The 19,770-nt window shown below is 38.8% G+C and overlaps 1 protein-coding gene across 1 annotated transcript in view; it reads left to right on the top strand.

The window, feature by feature from the left end:
- The window catches only part of RNF217 (ring finger protein 217), a 62,278-nt gene that overhangs the window by 26,028 nt on the left and 16,480 nt on the right, over window positions 1–19,770 (top strand). The window contains exons 2-3 of the mRNA XM_067293777.1: window positions 9,192–9,425; window positions 17,661–17,825. Of these exons, the coding sequence (XP_067149878.1) occupies window positions 9,192–9,425; window positions 17,661–17,825 (399 nt within the window). The remainder of the gene's footprint in view (window positions 1–9,191; window positions 9,426–17,660; window positions 17,826–19,770) is intronic.

Genomic DNA, 19,770 nt, shown 5'->3' with positions numbered 1-19,770 from the left:
TTAACATGCTGCTCAGACCAGCAGAAAGTTATCTTGCTAGCTTTTGAAGAAGTATTACAGTACTGTAGTACTCTCTATTTCTACTGCATTGTACTACTTCTGCATCATATTTACTGCATTTTTTTTTTTTTTGGTTGTGATACTGATTGTTGTTAATAGTTAACAGTATCATTCCATTGGACTTGATCTGAATCTAGGTTAATCCAGCCTGAACCCAATGGAGTTCAGAGTTTAACCATTCAATTTTATACTGTAAGTGAGATTAGGACACAGTAATGTTCCTTTTTAAGCACTGCTCCTGCAAAAGATTGACATATAAATAAAATGACCTATTCAAATAACTGACCGCAGTTTGTTTTAATCTCCTTAATTGGAAAGGGAAAGAGAACAGAATTTTGTTCCTCTTTTTTTTTTTTTTTTTTTTTTTGTAATTGTTTTCTAAGACAAGTACTTAAATGAATTACAATAAACACCCATGTCATGACTTTTCTGCCTTTGGGAGGCCAGTTCCCTGCATGCTGAAAGTGAGACATGTCACGTGGCATTGGTAAAACTCCTGTGCTGAGCGGTCGGTCCCCGCTGCCGTGGCTGGGTGCCATCATGTGGGAGCTGTTTGCTGGCCTCTTCCCTGGGTGCCAGCCAGGGGCTCTGCAGCGGTCAGAGCCTTATCAGATCCTCAAACGTGCAGAAGTGATCCAGGTTAGGCTTGGATGGTGAAGCATATATTGTCAAAGTAGGACATAGCTTATAGTTTTTACAAGTTTTATGCTGGCTGTAGGAGAACAGACTATACTGATCTGAATTTAAGCCTGAATTTAACCTGTCAGTTTTATTTTATCCTATTTGTTTTACAAATAGCAACTATCGGAGTTAGTTTATATTGGTTCTGTGTTCTGTGACATTTGTCTGTGACATTTTTATTCCAATATTGGAAGTTCTTAAAGCCAGACTATACTGATAAACCATTGTCTTACGAATCTCTAGCTTCTTTGCTCTTCTTCTTTCCTAGTTCTGCTAAGACCCGATGAGCAGGGCTCACTCACGAGATGGCTGAGTTATCTGAGCATATCATGCAATGCAGATGGTCTCCTGCTCCTTGTTTCCTTTCTGTAATCCCTCCTGGCACCTGCTCTGGTTGTTAGTATGGTCTTTCCATCCTGCTCCTAGGAAGGAGCAACTGCTGTCAGGGTTCAGATGCACTTGCCCCTGTTTTCTACTCCCAGATGAACCTTGCTCAATCTGCCATCCTCAACACTCTTCTTTCATATGGGTCTTTGAATCAACAGATAACCTAAAAGTGAATATGTTTTCTAAGGATTAGAAAAATTATCATACTCCCTATTAAGTTAGCGCTGGTAATCACAGAATGGCTGAGGTTGGAAGGGACCTCTGGAGATCAAATTTGTAAACCTAAGCAAGATAAGAAAGCTCTTGTGTATTTTCTTGTTTTCTTTAATGAATGTAGAGAAGTCTTTGGGTTTGGGTTAGATTCCTCTAATCCAGGTTCTGCCACACTACCTCTGGGTTACACTTCTTTTCAGCACGGATTTTCCCCTCACTTTCCCCCTATGCAGACCTTAAAATAAGAGATGAAAGATTTTTTTATCTTGGAAACTGCAGTGATTGGTGAGGTTAGGAAAGTTTTCTGCCCATTGATGTCTTAGGATAACTCTGCTGGAGTTCAGAAAAACTGGTTTGCCTCTTTGTCCCATCTAAACAAATAACCATCCAAGTTTAACAGCTCTGTTTTTGTCTGGACACAGGACTAAACATTTCCTGTGCTATGGGTTCAGCTCGCTGCGGAAGCCAAAAATACAGGACAAAAGGCATGTAACTGCCATACTTTCTGATCACATGCTCTGTGTTTATGATGTGGTAGCAGGCAGAAAAATGACTTTTTGCCAGGTAGTTGTTGTTTTAATAGTAGTAGTGAGATAAAGCCTTTTTTCCTTTTTAATCAATTTGGTGCTTGAGAAAGTAATAGAGGAGATGACAGAGAGGGGGGATCTCATGCAGGTTGATAACAGTATTTGTTTACATCTTATGAAAGAGAATTTTAGTTTTGATTTGTTCTTTCTGTAAATGTTTTTCCATAAATCCTAATTCTATAGGAATAGGACTAATAGGACCGAAATATTTGAGCTGCTTTCAAATCAATATGAACTGGTAAAACCTGATCCTGTAGCAGGAAGGCAAAAGGCTTTATGCCAGTATGTGGTCGAATGAGGAAGCAAATTAAGAGGCCTTTAAGAAAACTGTTTTCGTTGAATTTAGGTATATTCTGAAAAATATCTCTCAAGCTTTTCCTCACTGGTTTTTAGACTAGTGCTGAATGTAACTGTAACCGTGAAGAAAAAGAAGAGTTATTGAATGGGAAACACGCACTGTGGTTTATGGTTTTGCTGCAGGCTATGCAGGCCAGTTTTGCTAGTTAACCCTTGGGTTGCTTGCTGAGGTGGCTCAGGCAGCTTCTGCCCTCTCTGGTGGCGCTGGTCGTTTCTGCACCATCCAGCAGCTCTGCCAAAGATGAGGATTTTCTGTAATTGCACTCTTTAAAGTGTTCCTCAGAATGATACGATTGAACTTTGAAGCCCAGTTTGTAACTGAAGTTATAAACACTAGATGAGCTTTGAGAATTTAAACGGATGCCGCGTTCAAATGTGCATTGTAAAGCATTTAGAAGACATGCTTTTGGAGCAGAAAAGTCAAACCTTTGATGTACTGGTGGTGTTTGACTTGCAGTTATGTGTGTCATAATTCCCTCTCGGTGTTTTGCTTTTGCATATCCTTCTTGTGAGGAATGATGTATAAAATGTTCTTCAGAGGCCCCAAGATTTTGCTTCCTTTGTGTCTTCTCTTTGTGTCAACAGTGTGACAGATAATGCAAGCCATAGGCGTATGCTAACGCCTAGAACGCCTGGGCCCAAGTGGCTTTTCTCTTTTTAAATGTCACATGGAGTAAGAATCACTTAATTCTCATTGCTTTGTCCAGATGTGTAGTATGAATGTGAAAGGAGAACAAATGTTATGTGCTGTCAGAGAAGACACATGAAGGACTTTTTCCTGATGGACCCTTTCAGGGTTGGTCTGCACACACTTGGCACAATACGAGTCTGTTTTTTTGTTTTGTTTTGTTTTCAGTGCAAATATTGGGTTGAACTTTTGTTAATAGTAAAAAGTAAGTGTCCATTTTAAATACAACATAAAATGGAGATCTGTCACAAATATAAAGAAATCCTTTGTGTTTTTGTTGCGTTTTTGTTGCTCTTGAGTACCTCTCTAACTCTGGTGTTTTCTAATACCAACTAACTTTCTTAATTAATGTTTAGTTTTCTTGGGCTACTTTTAGTTATTGAGGAGCGAGAATGGGGTTCTTCCTTAGGACAACTTAAAGGTGCTTTTGAAACGTGCTCTGAATTCCCTTGAAGGGGGAGTTCCTCATTCTCCACTGACTACTGAGAAAGACTAGTCTTCCTAGTTGTTTTGATGGTCACTCAGGTATTTCCTATCCCAGCAGAAAACAGGAATTAGAACTAAAAATAATAACAATTATGAATCTAGTTCCAGCATATAAGGGATCTTCACCCCTTGGACCTCTTCCTAGAACCTTTTGCTAAAAGCACTGCATGTCTCCCTAAAGCTAATAAGGCCTTTCCTCCTGAAGAGAGAAGTGATGGCTGTGCAATAGAGAGAGGTTGCAAGTGGTGGGTGATAGAGAAGACAGTATGGTGACTTACTGAAAGAGGGATTCAGAAAGTAATTTTAATGCAATTCTGCTCTACAGAGAGAAAGGAATAAAAGGGAAGTGAAAATGAAACTTAGCCAGTGGAGTATGGTTTGTGAAGTAATGAAGTACAGACAAGAACTTGTGAAGGCGTCCAATGGAGGAGGTGACACATGAGAAACTTAGCCTGTGGTTTCCTATTTGGTTGTAATACAACATGCATAGCCCCTAATCTGCCCTTACCCTACTTCTGTCTGTTCATTCTCACTTCTTTGGCACCACTGAGGATTTATACCACTAAGGATTTAGCAGTTAAGAGGGGAGGACAGACTGAAAAAGAGCATCTGTTTGATAGGATTATTTTTTTTTTTTGTAAAAACAAATAGATGGAGCATGCCAGGATACCACTGGCACAAAGCAGAGACAGGGGATATGGACTGTTTAAATTAAGATTTAAGCCACAGAAATGGTCATGGAACCACAGCCTTAAATGCAGATGCAAAAGGTTTACTAAAAGGTTGCACAATCTTTCTTTTTTTTTTTTTCTCCCCAGTTGCACTTGTTCAGTCATATCTATTTGTATTTCATTTGTATAGTGCCTACCCCTGTAGAATCCTGAACCATGGTGAGCCCTTGAATTACTTCCCAAGGTGTTTTTTGTTGTTGTTGTTTTAAAACAAAGTCAAAACAGCACTTTCCCCACCCAAACTTAAAAATAATTCTTCACTAATTTGAAACTTAGCAGCAAAAATGAGAATGAGCAACATTTCCAGTGACCTAGAGGGCAATAGGATTTTGCTTATAAATAAAGGAAACTTTCTTCCATTTGTTTCTTCCTCCATAATATGTAAAACTCTTGTAGGCCAGGCTGCGGCCTCTACTTGCATCTATGCAGTTCCAAAAAAAATCTTTATGCATAAAGAATAATAAAGAATAAAAACAACCACCTTTATTCTTTATTCTTGATAGCTCGCAGGGATGTTTTCAAGGACAGAATTTGGCCTACTGGTAGAAATGTAGCTGTTCTACAGTGGTGCAGATTAGACATGACACTGACCTTTCAACATTAAAAAGTGAAAAGCAAGAAAAACTTACTCATTTGAAGAGCATATACATCTCTGAACTAGGAGCAAATTTTGAGTAAGCAAATGCTAGTTTGTATGTGTTTCTATTTTAAAGTAGAATAGCCCTTTATTTAAGGAATATAGTCTCCCTCCCAAATATACTCTAAACAGGTTACTTTCTATCCAATTTTGGCCAAGCTAAATGACAGGTATAAATCAGTGCTTCTGGTGTAGTCTGAATTTTACTTTCTATGTAGGTAACAAAGATTTCCTTTATTTTTTCCCTTCAGCTTTCTTTTCATTTTCTAACTTAAAATACCATGCTATCTGTTTCTGTGTTCTGTTGTTGGTATTACTGTATTCTTGGGCAATAAATAGTCCACTCTAGAATCTGCCCCTGCCCCCCCCCCCAATCTAAACAGTCTTTTCAAATAAAATGAGAAGAGTTGGGGGGGGGCACCTATTGCTGTTCCGATAAGTTTAAATGTTACCCTTTTATAGAAAGTCATGAGAGCCTGCTTTCACATTTTGAATTGTAAGCAGTGTTAGCACCTCCAGAGATGCCAGAAGAAAGTGAAGCACAGCTGGATGTGATAACTGAATGGTGTCTGACATTTAACGCTGTGCTGCAGCTCAGCCACCTTTAGACATATCAGAGTCATTTCTCATGCTGTGAAAATACACCATGCTGTTGAGCGTATTGAGAGAAAGTTCTTAATACACAGCGGTATCTTAAAATTCAAAGACTTTTTAAAACTCGGGGTTTTGACATTGTGATAAACTGATATTGCAGGATAAGAATCTTCAAAATTTCTTTAAAAAATCAAGGAAAGAATAAAACCAGCTATTTTTATCAAGGCTAAAACAGATTTTTCTTTCCCGTTCCCTAGCACCTCCTGGATCTACAGCAGCAAGTAGCCTAACGCTACTTCTAAAGCTATGCTTGCATCAGTTGCCAATGCTAGTGCACAAACAAAGATAGACTGTTTTGGTAAGACAAGGCTCCATTGAAGTTATTGCTAATAAGCAAAACAGCTCTGTTCACTTCAGTCCCATTCAAAACATAGGAAAAGAATCAATCTTTGCCAAACTTGAAAGGCTGAAACTATTACAGAGGATAAAAATGATTTACTTCAAGTGGGTGTAAAACATATTTTCAAAATAAACACTGAAACCGCACTTCACTCTTACCACATATATTAATCGTATTCTGTGTGGGCATGAAAAACAGAAAGTGTTCAACTTTGTATTTCTTCATTCTATAAATGCAGGTTTGTTCTAACGCTAACTAGCATTTCATATAAACAGTGTTTCGTAAGTACCAGCTTAAATGCCAGATACAGTGTGCCTCCTCAATGTGAGGTGTCATTCCATTGTAGCTTAGTTTACTTTTAGCAGAACAGCTTACCTCTTTTAGTATTTTTCTAATATTAAAAAAATAAAACAAAGTAGCCATAGATGGGGTTTATTTCACTGTTCCTTCTTAAATTGTTGTGCCTTCACTGCCTTAAATAGAAGCTTACACTAATCATTGCAACATTGGAAAAGCTGCAGTAGTTTTTCATATTTCTGTTACAAACTGTTTTCCTAGTTTAGTGTTGGAGTTCTTGGTGCTAGATGGATGGTTCTTTGTTTTTTAAGCATGGTTTCAGCATGTACCAGATGATAAATTATAACAAAATCCCGAGCATCCTGAAATAAGCTATCAATAACATTATTAGGTCTCATAAACAGTCCTGGCCGTTTTGTGATGTAGACTGCTGTTGAAACTATATTGACTTTTGGAATGTGTAGGCACCAGCTGAGGAAGGAAGATTAGACTTGCTTTCATTGACTTTCATGAAAGTCTGTATACGTGCATAATTCTGAACACTGTAAAGAAAAGGACCAGGGTTGTAATGCTGTATGTGAGTGCCTAAAGGTCTGAGCCCCTGCAAAATGTCTGTGCTTATGCTAGGACTTTTAGCAGCATAACTGGATTGATCAGGGACCCCTATCTCTAATCAAAATAGTTTGGTAATAAATTTTGACATGAAACAATTCCTAGTAAGCTTGTTTAGGATCACATGGTGAAACCGTAGATTGAATTTTTCAAATGGTGGCTTCCCCTTCAAACCAAGGAAGCATGTTGAGTCATGAAGTTAGGTTTTTCTTGTGGCCTGATGGTAACTCACTTTTAATTTCTGAGAAGGATCACTCTAGTAATGTGATGTATTTCTGTGAAGAGTCACTCTAGTGATGTCAGATAGTTGAGCTCAATTTTCACATGCTGCTACAGGTAGATTAGTGTCCTCCAGTCATAAAATGAGGACATTCTCCAGCTTCTCTTTTGCATGTGCATTATTTCTCTGATGGTATCTTTGAGCACTGGCTCTTCCTGCTCCATGCCAGTCCGTGTAAAAGACAAACATTTGGGTCTGTCCTTGCTGGCACATGGTGGAGCTCTGCTTAGCTTTTTAAACTGCAAATCAAATTAAGAGAAGTTGCCTAAGAATACATGTATTTCAGTGGGAATGAGCCTGTCCCCTCTACCCTAGGCAGATCTACCCTGGTCCTGACCTGCCTGCTCCCGTGAGCTGAGGCTGCTTGGGGCACTGCTGCAGCCATTGCCAGTTGAGCTCTTCTCTGCTGTTCTTTGGTCTGAGATGCTGCCAGCATCCTCACCCTGCCTTTCTGTCTTTGACAGGCACCTAATCTCTTTGATCTGCTGTGGATTAGCTACATTGCTAAAGAACAAGTAGTGTTCTTTTATTGCAAAAGAACAAAACAGAGTGCAGTAGGTTTTCTTTGAAGTCAGTACGAACCTTGGGGTTTATATCATTTTGTTATGACTTCTCTAATCCTGTAACTCCTGACTAAATTAGTTCTCATTCAGTTAAAGCCCATGCAGCTTTGCTAGTTTCCCTTTACAACAGCTCTGTTGCTGAGGCAGTGATGGCAGGGCTGTGGTTGTGTGTTTTTTTTTGTTTTGTTTTGTTTTCCCCCCTTTTCCCTTTCTTAGCTTAAATAGTGCATTAGTAACGTCTCTGATTTAAGACATTTCTTTTGGTACCACTATGCAGTATTGAGATCTGCATCCAAATTTGAAGTGTTCCTGTCATATTTAGTATATTGTTTTAGAGATTCCTGTGATGGAGCATGTTAAAGAACACTCAGTCTAAGGAAATCCAGCTCCTCAACTTTGCAACAGTGGTTTTTAGAGATGTCCTTTCCACCATCAAACCCTTTCCTCTTTGCATGGAGATATTCAGTAAAGAAAGAACTGGACAGGTGGTCAGCTCTACTTGTGCAGTCAACTCTCATTCACGTGATCTAAGATTACTTGTGGCAGATGCAAACACGCTCAAGTTGGGTCCTTGCAGACTCTCTTTAGATCCAGCAGGGTTTATTTACTCAGGCTCAGTGCCAAATGTACACAACCATACTGCTCCCAGGCCAGCTGGGATCTGCTGTTTTGGCATGGAGTCCAAGGTAATAAAGCCTGCCAAGCATGAAGTGTGCAGACCTGGGTCCAGCATTGTGCTCTCAAAACCAGGAGCTCTAGAAATGAGTTGCAGATATCTGACCATATGGGTCAGCTTGGGACCATCAGGGCTCATTAGATCAAACGTAGTTTCAGCCCTATTAAACTTGAGTTTGCTTCTGTGAGTGGTGGGATTTTTTTAGGGTTTGTTTTTTGTTGTTTTTATTGTTGTTTTTTGGTGTTTAACTCTCCAGCACTCCGAATTCTGGGTAAACTTACTAGCTTGGTCAGCCCCAGGCTCAAATGACATTTTCTGCTTATGCAGTATGGCATGTAATGAGCTTCTTGGAACCCAGACTGCAGAGATACTGAGCGTGCTTAGCAGGAACCAGCTCAGGGCTAGCATTGACTCAGAGCTACTAGACTCCGATGATCCCAGATTTACTTTAGTTTTCTGGGCTGTGATTCCCAGCATGTTTTGTAGTGAAACAATATACAGGTGTTTCCATTATCTGCCTTCTCGCAACCCATATGAGCCAGGGTAGTGGAGAGGTAACCATTACACCCAAAGCATGGAGTACTGAATGGGTGCTGCTAGTTAGAGCTCATGTTTTGGTTTCATGGAGTAAAACACAGTCATACATATGATGAGACTATACTTTTAACAATTCCTGTTGTCATAAAGGTAGTTGGCTTTTCTGTTTGGATATGAAAATACCCTCTGGAAGAACTGCAGTGTGCTTTGAGTAAATCAAAGTAATTTTAAGAAGATAAGCTTGATAGTTGGTGAATTGTTAGAGTACTTCAAATTAAATGGATTTTCTCGCAAAATTCGCAAATGCCTGCTTCTGCAGTGCTTGCAGAGTGTTACCTTTTCCAAGCAAAGGGTCATACAGCTCTTCTGTGATTTTTTTTTTTTTTTTTTTTTTTTAATATGTAGGTGCAGCTGGGACAAGCGGATATAAAATGCCCGATCACAGAGTGCAGCGAACACCTGGATGAAACAACTGTCCTCTATAATCTGCCCCATGATGACATCATCAAGTATAAATATTTCCTGGAACTCAGCCGTATTGACTCCAGCACCAAGCCATGTCCTCAGTGCAAGCACTTTACTACCTTCCGGAGGAGAGGCCACATTCCTACCCCTGCCAAATTGGAGAACAAATACAAAGTGAGCATGCTTGCCAGAGCTATGGATTAGGTAGCACGGCAAAAGTAGGTCAGCATTTGGTGGGCATTAAATGGGCTGTGGGCATTAAATGGGCTTTCTTCCATTACTGAGGCCTAAAGTAAGCTGTGATTAAGAATAAGAATCTGTAGTATGAATCGTTGATTAACTAGTTAATTCATTTCTGATAATTCAAATAGTTGAACTTTAGTCCTTCTTTCCTGTGGCAGGCCAAAATTGTGCCACTTGCCCATTTGAAATTAGAGTGGCAGTATTTTCTTTCCTCTTTGAGATGCAGACAATACAGTCATGATTAGAAGAGACTGGGGAAGGGGAATTGTCACCATAACTGATAATTTTAGACACGCAACTCCAGCAAAGAAAAGCTTTCCCTGAAACTGCAAGTAAATGAGTTCTGGGTGTTTTTGTGTTAGGAGATACCCTCTTAGCTTACTCCTTCCTTAAAATAGAGCTGTTGTCTGTCTCGCTCTTTGGTTTGGCTCTTCAGTCTCTTACTATAGGTTAAACGTTACTGTAGTCTTATGACTCACAGCACAGAAAACTTGAGAAAGAGCAAGAAAACCTTTTCACAGCCTTTCTTGTAGTATAAGATTTGCTTATATTGTGATTTCAATTAAAGACAAAATGCTCAAGAGGTTACAGACAGAAGAAGCTTTGAACTCCTGGAGGTCCATCTCAGTGGCAAACAGGTTCTGTCTGCAACATCATGCTCTTCCTGCACAGTCAGAGAGTGAGTCATTTAGCCCCTTCTTTATGCATTTTGATTCCTGTTTCAAGGGTCTGTGTTAGTTTTCTATCCAGTTATTAGATCTGTTGTAGTTAATTTCATTACTGAGCTGGTCTTCCCTTGATAAACCAGTTTTCCTCAATAGGAGTTTAGATGATTATTTAGATAGCCCTAATTAGAGCATAAGATTCAGCCCTGTACAGAGATTAAAAGGTAGAAGGCTGTGTATCCAGTGGAGCTGAAACCTTGGTGGAGCTAATCCTGAGTTACGAGGTTCTTATGTATCTGTACAATGTATGAATTACGTGCAAGCAGACGCAAAGTCTGTTGGACTTCCTGTTGTGGATTTTTGGCCTCTTACACAGAGCTGGAGAAACTCCAAATTGCAGGTAAAATTCCCTCTGCCTGCAGCCATTCTCCTTCATCCATTCACTCAGCGTTCCCTCAGATATAGACAGGATGTATGGTCTGTGGTAGGCGAATTGTTGTAATAGGTCTGCTACAGCCCCTCTTAAGGTGTCAGAGGCTGTTACTGTCATGTTGATATCTGTCACAGGTTGTGCAGCTGTTGTGTAATGGGCATGCCAACTCTGAGTATTTTTATATGTTCTTCTAGTCCAAAAAATGGCTCATTCTTCCCAGCAGCGCAAAGAAGGAATTTCAGGCTCTGTCTGGTGTGTTAACTAGAACAGGCCAGAAGAAGTTTTCTGGTCCTGTGGTGAAATGTTGTGTCTCTTATCCACAGAGCTAGAGTTTCCTCCTGGGAACAGAGGATGGCAAAATGTGTCCTTTGAGCTGTGCCTAGGTGTTGTCTAGAAGAACGTCTACTTGACTTTAGTCAAAAGTATAATTAAGAATGTGCTGACAGACAGTAAGGATGCTCATAGGCCAGGGCTTCAGCCTGCTTCCTGGACCTATGTTGTTTACTAGCACAGATGCAGTTTTAGTGACTAATTTTAAGCTCAGCCCAGGGAAGAGTTTTGCAGCTGGGATGAGGTTCAAAAAAAAGTCTTTATATGAGATTGTATATATGTGAATAATTACATACACAGATTCCTGTTGACCATTATTATCTCATAGTTTTTGTATATTCTCACCTGATTTCTTTTACAGTGTCTTGCCTGTGTCTTGAATTATAAGATCTTTGGGGAGTAAAGACTCATTTTCTTCTGCAAATAGCATAGGAGTGGCCTAATTGGAGACTGAGAGACTTGCATATTTACATGCAAGTAATAAAAATAATAATTGCATCAGAGGAATTCTGAACTGAAGCATCAACACTGAAAGAAAAACTGAGTCATATATGGGAAAGTGTACACAGAAGCATCCTAGCAGGATCATTGTATAGAAGGACTCAGTGCCAGTACCCTTGCTCTTCTGTACACTGTAACACAAAAACACTTGTTTCAAATCCAAGAGTACATTTGAACAGGTATTTTAAAAATGTGATTAATGGTACTCCAGCAATCGATACACTATTGTAAATTTTACAAATATCTCTTCTACCTCTTTGAATTCAGATTTTAAGTTTATTAGCTTGATTAATTTTCCTTGCTATAGCTGTTTTATGCCATCTAAACTGATGTAAGGCTAGCAGTTCAGTTTTCTAATGTTGCTTTCCATTTTTAAAATCAAAGTCTTGCTGTGCTGAGCCTAGAAAGTTAGCCAGTGCATATTAGTTGGGAGAGAAGGAGGGAAAAGAAGGGGAAGTTGTAACCTTGCTATCCAAACCTTCCATCTCCTATTAGTACCACTTAGTACAGCACAATACAGTTGTGTAACTACCTAGCTTCCTACATGAAGTATTCATGTTACAAATGGATCCAGCTTTAAGTAAGGGAATAGTCTTCCCTCAATCTTATGGTCTAAATTGGGAGTGTAAGACTTGGTCATTGGTAAAATCCTAATAAACCTTTGGTCAAAGCTGGTATGCCCAAGTGTATACTTGGGCATACGAAGTGGGCAAAAGTTTTGAAAATTAGTGGTTCAGATTGTACACATGGAGCAAATACTGGTTTCACTAGAGTGAGTGACTATGCATTTCCTTGTTCTGTGAGATTTTTTTCTTCTGTATTGTTTTTGTTTGTTTTCTCCAAGCCCTGGGTTTCACCTATTTTCACATTGGCTCTCTGACCTGCCATGAAGAAACAATTCTTGATTCTTGGGCAACATTTCTGCCTTATCAGCTTGTGAGGTTTCTAATAAAGTTGTTTTCTTCACTTCAGTCAAGAGAGACACATCATATACAAAAATACAAGAAAATCCTAATTTGAGTGCTTAGCTCCTGAAATGTAATTGTTTCTTCAATGCAGTTTTTATTTAAACTACCTTTTTCAGTATTGAAGAGTTTCTCAAACATGTTGCTCTAGAAATGATAGAAAACTGTACCTGCGAAGATGCTGTGATAGAACGGACCTGTGTAGTTTATGTCAATGAGTTTCACCTTTTTTGGATCAGATTTTACCCTTGAGCTGAGGATATCTTCATGGTTGAGGCTACTCGTCACTCCAGTCTGCCTTAAACCTGGACTGCTCTGAGCACAGTGGTTTTGCCCTGCTCCCCCTCTTTGCTCTGGGCTGTTCATTCCTTCCCACTTGCTTTTTGCTCATGTGGATGTTTTGGTATCACATTGGAGGCTGGATGAAAGATCAGCTCCGATGGGAAACAATATTTGTTTGTTCTGGTGTTGCTTATTTTCAGCTGGTACGAGAGAGGGGATGAGCTGGTGACAAGGAGGAGGCAGCTGTTTTGGCAGGAGCCCATATTTATTTTGGAATAAAGGGACTGTGTAACCATAGCTAGAGATTGTAATTTATGTAATCAGTTAGCTGCACAATTAATTCAGCCATTCTAGTATGTAGCTAATATTCCATTAAGCGGTAGAAAATCCCATTAATCTTCCTGTGGCTTCAGGTTCTCAGAATATTTTGGATGTGAAGTCAGTTTTGCTAACGTCATGTCACAACGAGCAGTGTTATGTGTTGTTGTTACCTACCAATTTTGAAAGGTCTTTTTCTGGGAGGTGAGGAAAATGATAGTTAGACTCTTTACTGAAAACTATTCTATCTAAGACGATGGAAAATGTTAGCCCCAAAGGTCAGTATTTCAGAAGGCGGAGAAGCAGAAGGGTTAGTATGAGAGGCTGTGCAATCTTTTCTATTTCAAGGGAAACTGACTTCCAGATGGCATAAAAGTTTGTGTATATATCCTCTCAATTCTGATTGACTGAAATGAAAGTCATAAAGGAAATGGAAAATGTTTGTGTGAGAAAAATGTATATGAAAAAAACACTAGATTTTTTTTCTTTTTCAGTTGTAGTTTGTCTGCTTTGCTGGACAATGATATTTTTGCTGCTTTAAGTTGCATGAAAATAGCATTTCTGTGTCCGTGTTATGATGATTTCATGCACTGATGCCGAAGCATAAAGCAGATCATGTTTGATTTTTCAGAAAAGCAGAGGAGGAATGGAGTAAGAATCTGACAGACTGCCATAATTGCCCTGTTGTGTTCCTGCTTAAACATGTGCCTTGATGTCACGCTCTGAATCCAAGTTCGGATAGGTTTGGGGGGTTGTCTTGCAGTCACTAGGTCCAAGAAAAATAAGGTTAATAGTACTTAAAGGGACATACATTTTTTTTGCCTACTTAATGTATGTTCAAATGAAACATACATTAGAACAACACATAGAACAGCAGAGTGGAGTCAAGTGGCCCGTTCAAAATTTAAAACTGCCTACTAATTCAGTTTTGTGGAAGGTGCTATCAGGGGTGGAAAGTGGAAAAGGCAACTAGGATCTCCAAACTTTGTAACAGACACAGTTCCCATTAGTTTACTTCAGTTAATCAGGGCCTCTCATGATAATAAATGATAGTTTGAGTTCATGTGATTATAGTCTCGTCCCATATTTCAGCCTCTTCTAAGTAATGAAAGTATTTGGAAACATTCAATGTCAATGTGCAGGTATAAGCTTAAAAATACATATCCCTGTGGCTGCTATATTTCTTTTGATTCTCTATATGCTATAATAGAAAGATAGAGCCTGAAATGAATTTGTGTCAGGAAGAAAAAAGTACTGCTCTTGCTTTAAATTATGTCGGCATTTTGTTTAAATAAGGAGTTTTAGTTTTCAGCTTTTCAGACCTGTTGGCTTGGGTTTACGTTTTTTAACATTTATTTTCAGTCTTAAATGTCTGAGTATTGCAACTGCTAAAACTGTCAGGCTGTCGAACACTCAGCTGTGGCTGCAAGCTCCATCGTTGCCTGAGGCATTACAAACACCGAGCAGTATAATGTGATGCCTGCTATATGCCTTCCCAGCAGTAGTCACCGTGACATATATTATTGAAAAGCATAAGTTCTAAGCTCTAAAACAAGTTACTGGGGATATTGGGTAGAATAATAAGCTAGTGATCGAAGCTATCTGTTGTGTTTATTGGTTTCTAAGGGATAATGGAAACATAAATCAGTGTTCTGAGTGGATTGGGTTAGTAGCAATAAATATGCTATTCTTCAGGTTCTTCGGAGTGGGAATTTTCCTGTTTCTTGTTAAGCTGTTTTATTAGGAGAATTCAGCTGGTAAGCAGAGATGCAGGATAGGACATTTCCTTTTGTTTAGCATCTGGGCACTGAGACACTCCTACAGAGACTTAATTCTGTCAGACCTGATGCTGCTTTCTGTAGAATCTCTTCTAAGAAAAGTATTAGCACGACTAGAAGAGGATAGGGGTTTGGGGGTTCTGTTTTTGTTTGTTTGTTTTTTAATGAAAGTGTAAACATAAGGATCTCTACACTCTTACTATCTTTTTGAAAAATTGTATTCGAAGAGTATTTAACCCTGAACACCAATTCAGTGAACTTACAGCTCTGAGGATTGTCCTCTTAAAATCTGTAAGATTTGTTCAAAATTTTCACCTGGTTCCTAAAAGTCTTTAGTTAATCTACATTGAACTGTATGTATGGATTATTTTATTCTATCAAATATAAAATCAAAGGGTTAGGAGTGATAAATTTCTTTTGCAGGTCTAAGACAGTATGTAAAACTCTTCTAAAGGAGAGAGAAGCTGAAGAGCCGTTAACTTCCACTGAAGCGTGTTTGGAAGTACTTAAATCACTTCTAAAACTGGAATTTTAACTCCTTTGTAATTTAGGTAACAGGAAAAATATTGCATATTTTTATGGTATCAAAAACTTGTCCATTTCTTAAATTTAGGAGCTACCAGTAGACCACCAGATCAGAGAAAGAGTACTGATTGCATTTTGTATTGCTTTTCTTTCTTCATTATCTTGGGCTTTGAAATTTGGTCAGAAATTATTGTGTTCTCATGTAAAAGTAATAATGTTTGCAACCCATGTATTGCAGCTTTAATGTGCTGCTTCAAAGCAAACAAGTTTTATTTTGTTCTTAAATATTGTGGAATCTGTCCTGTTTTTGTACTGCCTACCTAGGTCTTCTGTAAGTCTTTGCATTGACAGGAAGCATGTGATAAATGTAATTTTCTTCTAAGCATATCTTACCGTGGTAGCAGAACTGTCACTGTGTAGCTATGGAAAGCAGTAAGTGATACTTGCACAGGATACAGGATATCAGAATTTCATCCACTTTAACTTTATGCTTTCTTTGAGTCCGTTTGATATGAAGGAAATTTTGTCCGTTTTCTAATTCTTAAATGCACATGAAAGATCAGCACATCATATAGTCCATTGTTTAAAGGTAGTGCTGTTTAACCTAGTATTTTACACAGACAAAAATGCTTCACATACTGCAAACAAGGCTACAATTGTTAGACACTGCTGCAGAGCAAAAACATTTGCTTTGTACAGATGAAGTTAAAGACAGCTACTGAAAAAATGGGTCATGCAGAGTCATAAAAATAGTCAAGCTTGAACCATTGTGTCAATTAGACCTTTGATGTGCAAAAAAATAAATACTACCTATACGTTTAGCACTTGAGAAACAGCATTAAGGGTAGCAGAAAGCTTCGTCACTCAGTCATGCATTAGAGATCAAATCAGCTTTGTATTAACATGCTAGTAGTAACGGATGTAGGAACTGCACATATAAATAATAATTTTGGCTATTCTCCAGCAAAATACTTCAGGGAGCTCAGAGCGCCTACTTTGGCATCTAAATGGAGCTGAGGCAGAGCAGAGCCAGTCAGTGTGTCTGAGCTGAGACGATGGTAATGTGTGGGAAGAGAGAACTTGTTTTGAGAAATTTGTTTTGGGGGCTTTGCATATGACTACACCCTAGGATGTAGTTTCCTGAACAGCACCCCCACCCCATGTGTTGCCAGCACAAACATTTCTGTGGTTAGGTGGTAAACCAGATATGGGAACAGATACAGCTGAAAAGCTTTCTTTGGTTGGTTGAATTCCCTGATCCAGTTCGTTGGCCGGGACGAAGCAAGGGCAGTGCAAGATGGAGGCTGAAGCTGGAGATGGCGGAAAGGGCTCAGCAGTTGCTTAAGAAATTTGTCTTTCCCTTTCTTCCCCCACTTTCACAGCTGGCCTTAAAAAATTCTGCTGCCAAACGCAGCTGAAGTTTAGATGTGCCTCTATGTAATGAGGCTAATAGTTCTTGCCTTATTTAGTTACGATCTAGGTATGAGGCCTGTCTTTTACTAGATGGCACCTGGAACCTGCCCAGATTTCTTAAGACTTCTACAGGCATAGCAGCTACAGTAGCTTTTTTCAAAAAGAAAAAAAAAAAAAATCCAGGCTCTGGAAGAAGAGATAATGATGATGGTACTTGTGTTTTACATAGTGATTTGAAGCCAAAGGAGTGGGAAGAATAGATTCTTTCTCCATTTAAGGAGCTTAGCTTGCATTTTCTGCCATTAGGTGTGGTTTTTAGCAAGTGGACTGAGCTTGGCACATCCTCTGCTCACCCTTATGTAATTGAGAGAAATAGAGCAGGCGCTTGACTCTAAGGTGGTGGTTGGGGCACTTGGCTGAGAAGCAGGAAGACCCTTGTTCTTGGTCCCTTTTCCCAGGTCTGTTTGTAATATAAGTTTCATAAAGCATTCTGGACTTCCTAGATTTCCTTCAGAAGACCGGATGCTGCCTGGTAACAACCTAGGGAGTGCTGTTTATGACTGGAAGAAAGAGAGCAACAAATTGAAAATTGGCTGCTAAGTTTTAGGTGGTATCACATGTGTATCAGGGGGCACCTAAATATGTTTTCTGGATTTTGCCTTTTGGCATATGAGCCACCCAGTGAATTCAGTAAACAGTTCCTATGTTTAAAACAAACTACTTGTGTTTTGTATGACTGAGGCTGTTGTTGGCTTTAGCAATTAATTCTTCAGCTTCTCTTACTTAAAATGAAAAAACAATGTTAGCTTCCATGATCACTTGTATTTTTTAAGCCATTTTAGACCTTTATTGCTGTGTGGTTACTGTCTTAATTTAAGAGTGGTATTTTTCAGATGGGTTTTCTAGTTAAGTCAGAGCACAGCTTGCAAATGTGTGGTGTTTTCTCATTTACACAGATCCAGTGTCCATCTTGCCAATTTGTCTGGTGTTTTAAGTGCCACTCTCCCTGGCATGAAGGTGTTAACTGTAAAGAGTACAAAAAGGGAGACAAGCTGTTGCGTCACTGGGCCAACGAAATTGAGCACGGGCAAAGGAATGCCCAGAAGTGTCCAAAATGCAAGGTAAGTTACTTTCTGTTGGCTCGCAGGTAGTCTTTTCAAACCGTTTTTAAATATTTATCCAAAGTAAATACCTGTAGCTTCCATTCTGGATTTAAAAATCACACTTGCTGTGCAGATTCTCATCTCTGGCCCACCAAGAAAAGAATCAAATATTTTACTTAGCAATTCCTGAAATGATTCTGCAGACCCCTTGCACTTAAAATAAACATTATGGAAATTCTAAGAAAAGGCTCCATTTTATACTCATAATGTATGTATGTTACAGTCCAAATTATTCCTGAAATAAAGCTTTAAAGAAATATAATGCCTTCTGTCTTTTTTTTTTTTTTCCAAAAATCTTGAGTGAATTTGGTAGCTGAATAACGCAGAAAGTACTCTGTTGGCAAGTTAACTAGAAGAGACTTTAAGATTAGGCAAAAATAGAAAAGCTTCTTAGGATTAAATATCAGTCCTTCACAAGTCTTTCTCATAAATTAGTTTAATTTCAACAGATGGAAGAAACTGTGTCCTCCACCCTAAAACCCATTATTTTCTTCCAGCATAGGCACTATTTCCCACTAGTCGAACGAGACTGGACAGCCAAGCATGCCCGCGCAGGCACATCCTGCTGGCTGCCCTTAATGAAGGTGGCCGTTAGGTTTGTTCACTAGTTTTTCTACAGCAGTCGTCTCTAGCTGCTGAGAGGATAGTAAGTCACAACCCTGAGAGCACCATGGTGGGGGGGAACTGTGGCTTTTTGAAAGGGAGTATCTAATTTGAACCTATCTATTGCTCTACATCTACTTCAAGGAGAGGACACAGTAAGAAAACTGAAGCCTTTAATAGGAAATAAATATTGAACGGGAAGATTTATTTTTTAAAGTATAACGTGTACTTTTGTCACGCTTCAAACCTTGTCCTGTGCAAGTAAGAGAATGTTTATCAGTTTACTAAGTATCTTATTCCGGTCATGGGGAAAGAAATGCCTGTGATGCTGTAGCTTGAAATTGAAAGATTTCAAAACATTAACAAAAATTCCTAAAGCTCTGAAATGAGCAGTCATTTGTTTACCCTTCCTCCCATGTACACGTGACATTCAAGCAGAATTTTAACAGCTTGCCATTTGGTAAGAGTTGATAGGTTTGAGCCAGTTCTAAAATGTTCACTTTCTGGGAAGTCTTTACAGTAAAATCCTTTTACAAGCTTTGTTCCCTTTGGAGTGGGAAGAAGCATCTGTTTGTTTTTAATTCTTTGACTTGTATCCAGATTCAGATTTTATGACAATGTGAATGATGTAACTATGGAAATAAGCAGATAATGATAAGCAGCAGTTGGACTTGTCAAAAATAAAAGGAGAAAAAAAGAGAAAAAAAAAAAGGCGCTAAGCCAAAAAGTATGAATGTGGAAAAGCAGGGAAAAGAGCCTTTCTAGCAGGAAAAAGAGAGGTGCAAGCAGGAAAGAGAAAGGAACAAAGTTACAAAACTTAATGTGTTTAATACATTTTAAAGAAATGATCTGACTTTCCGAAACATGAAGTGTACAACTGTTTTCACTGGCTTTGAAAGAAAAGCCTGGACACTCAAAACTTCTGCACTCGCTAATTCTGAGTCCTGAAGTTGGGTGAGTTCAGCTATTAATTCCAAAAAAGACTTTAGTTTGTTGTTGTTTTTTTTGTTTGTTTTTTGTTTTTTTTAATTTAAAAGAAAATAGAACCTCCTGCATGGTGGGAGGCACTATGGAAAGTTATGAAACTAGCACTGAAAAAGAACCTTTGTTAACAAGTCCTTTTTTGTAATGTAGCATTATGAATGAATATCTAAGAGGGAATTCAGCCTTTTCGTAAGGTGCCCCCCCACACACACACATTCCTGGCATTTTTCTTTAGAGGTGAAAAAAGTTCTTCCTGTTTACAACTTCTATGAAATGTTTATATGAAAGCATTTTTGTTTGTTTTTGAAATCAAACC

Source organism: Apteryx mantelli, chromosome 3 (genome assembly GCF_036417845.1).
Source record: "Apteryx mantelli isolate bAptMan1 chromosome 3, bAptMan1.hap1, whole genome shotgun sequence".
NCBI lineage: Eukaryota > Metazoa > Chordata > Aves > Apterygiformes > Apterygidae > Apteryx > Apteryx mantelli.
The sequence above is the reverse complement of the archived record's forward strand: the minus strand, read 5'-3'. Positions and strand labels throughout refer to the sequence as shown.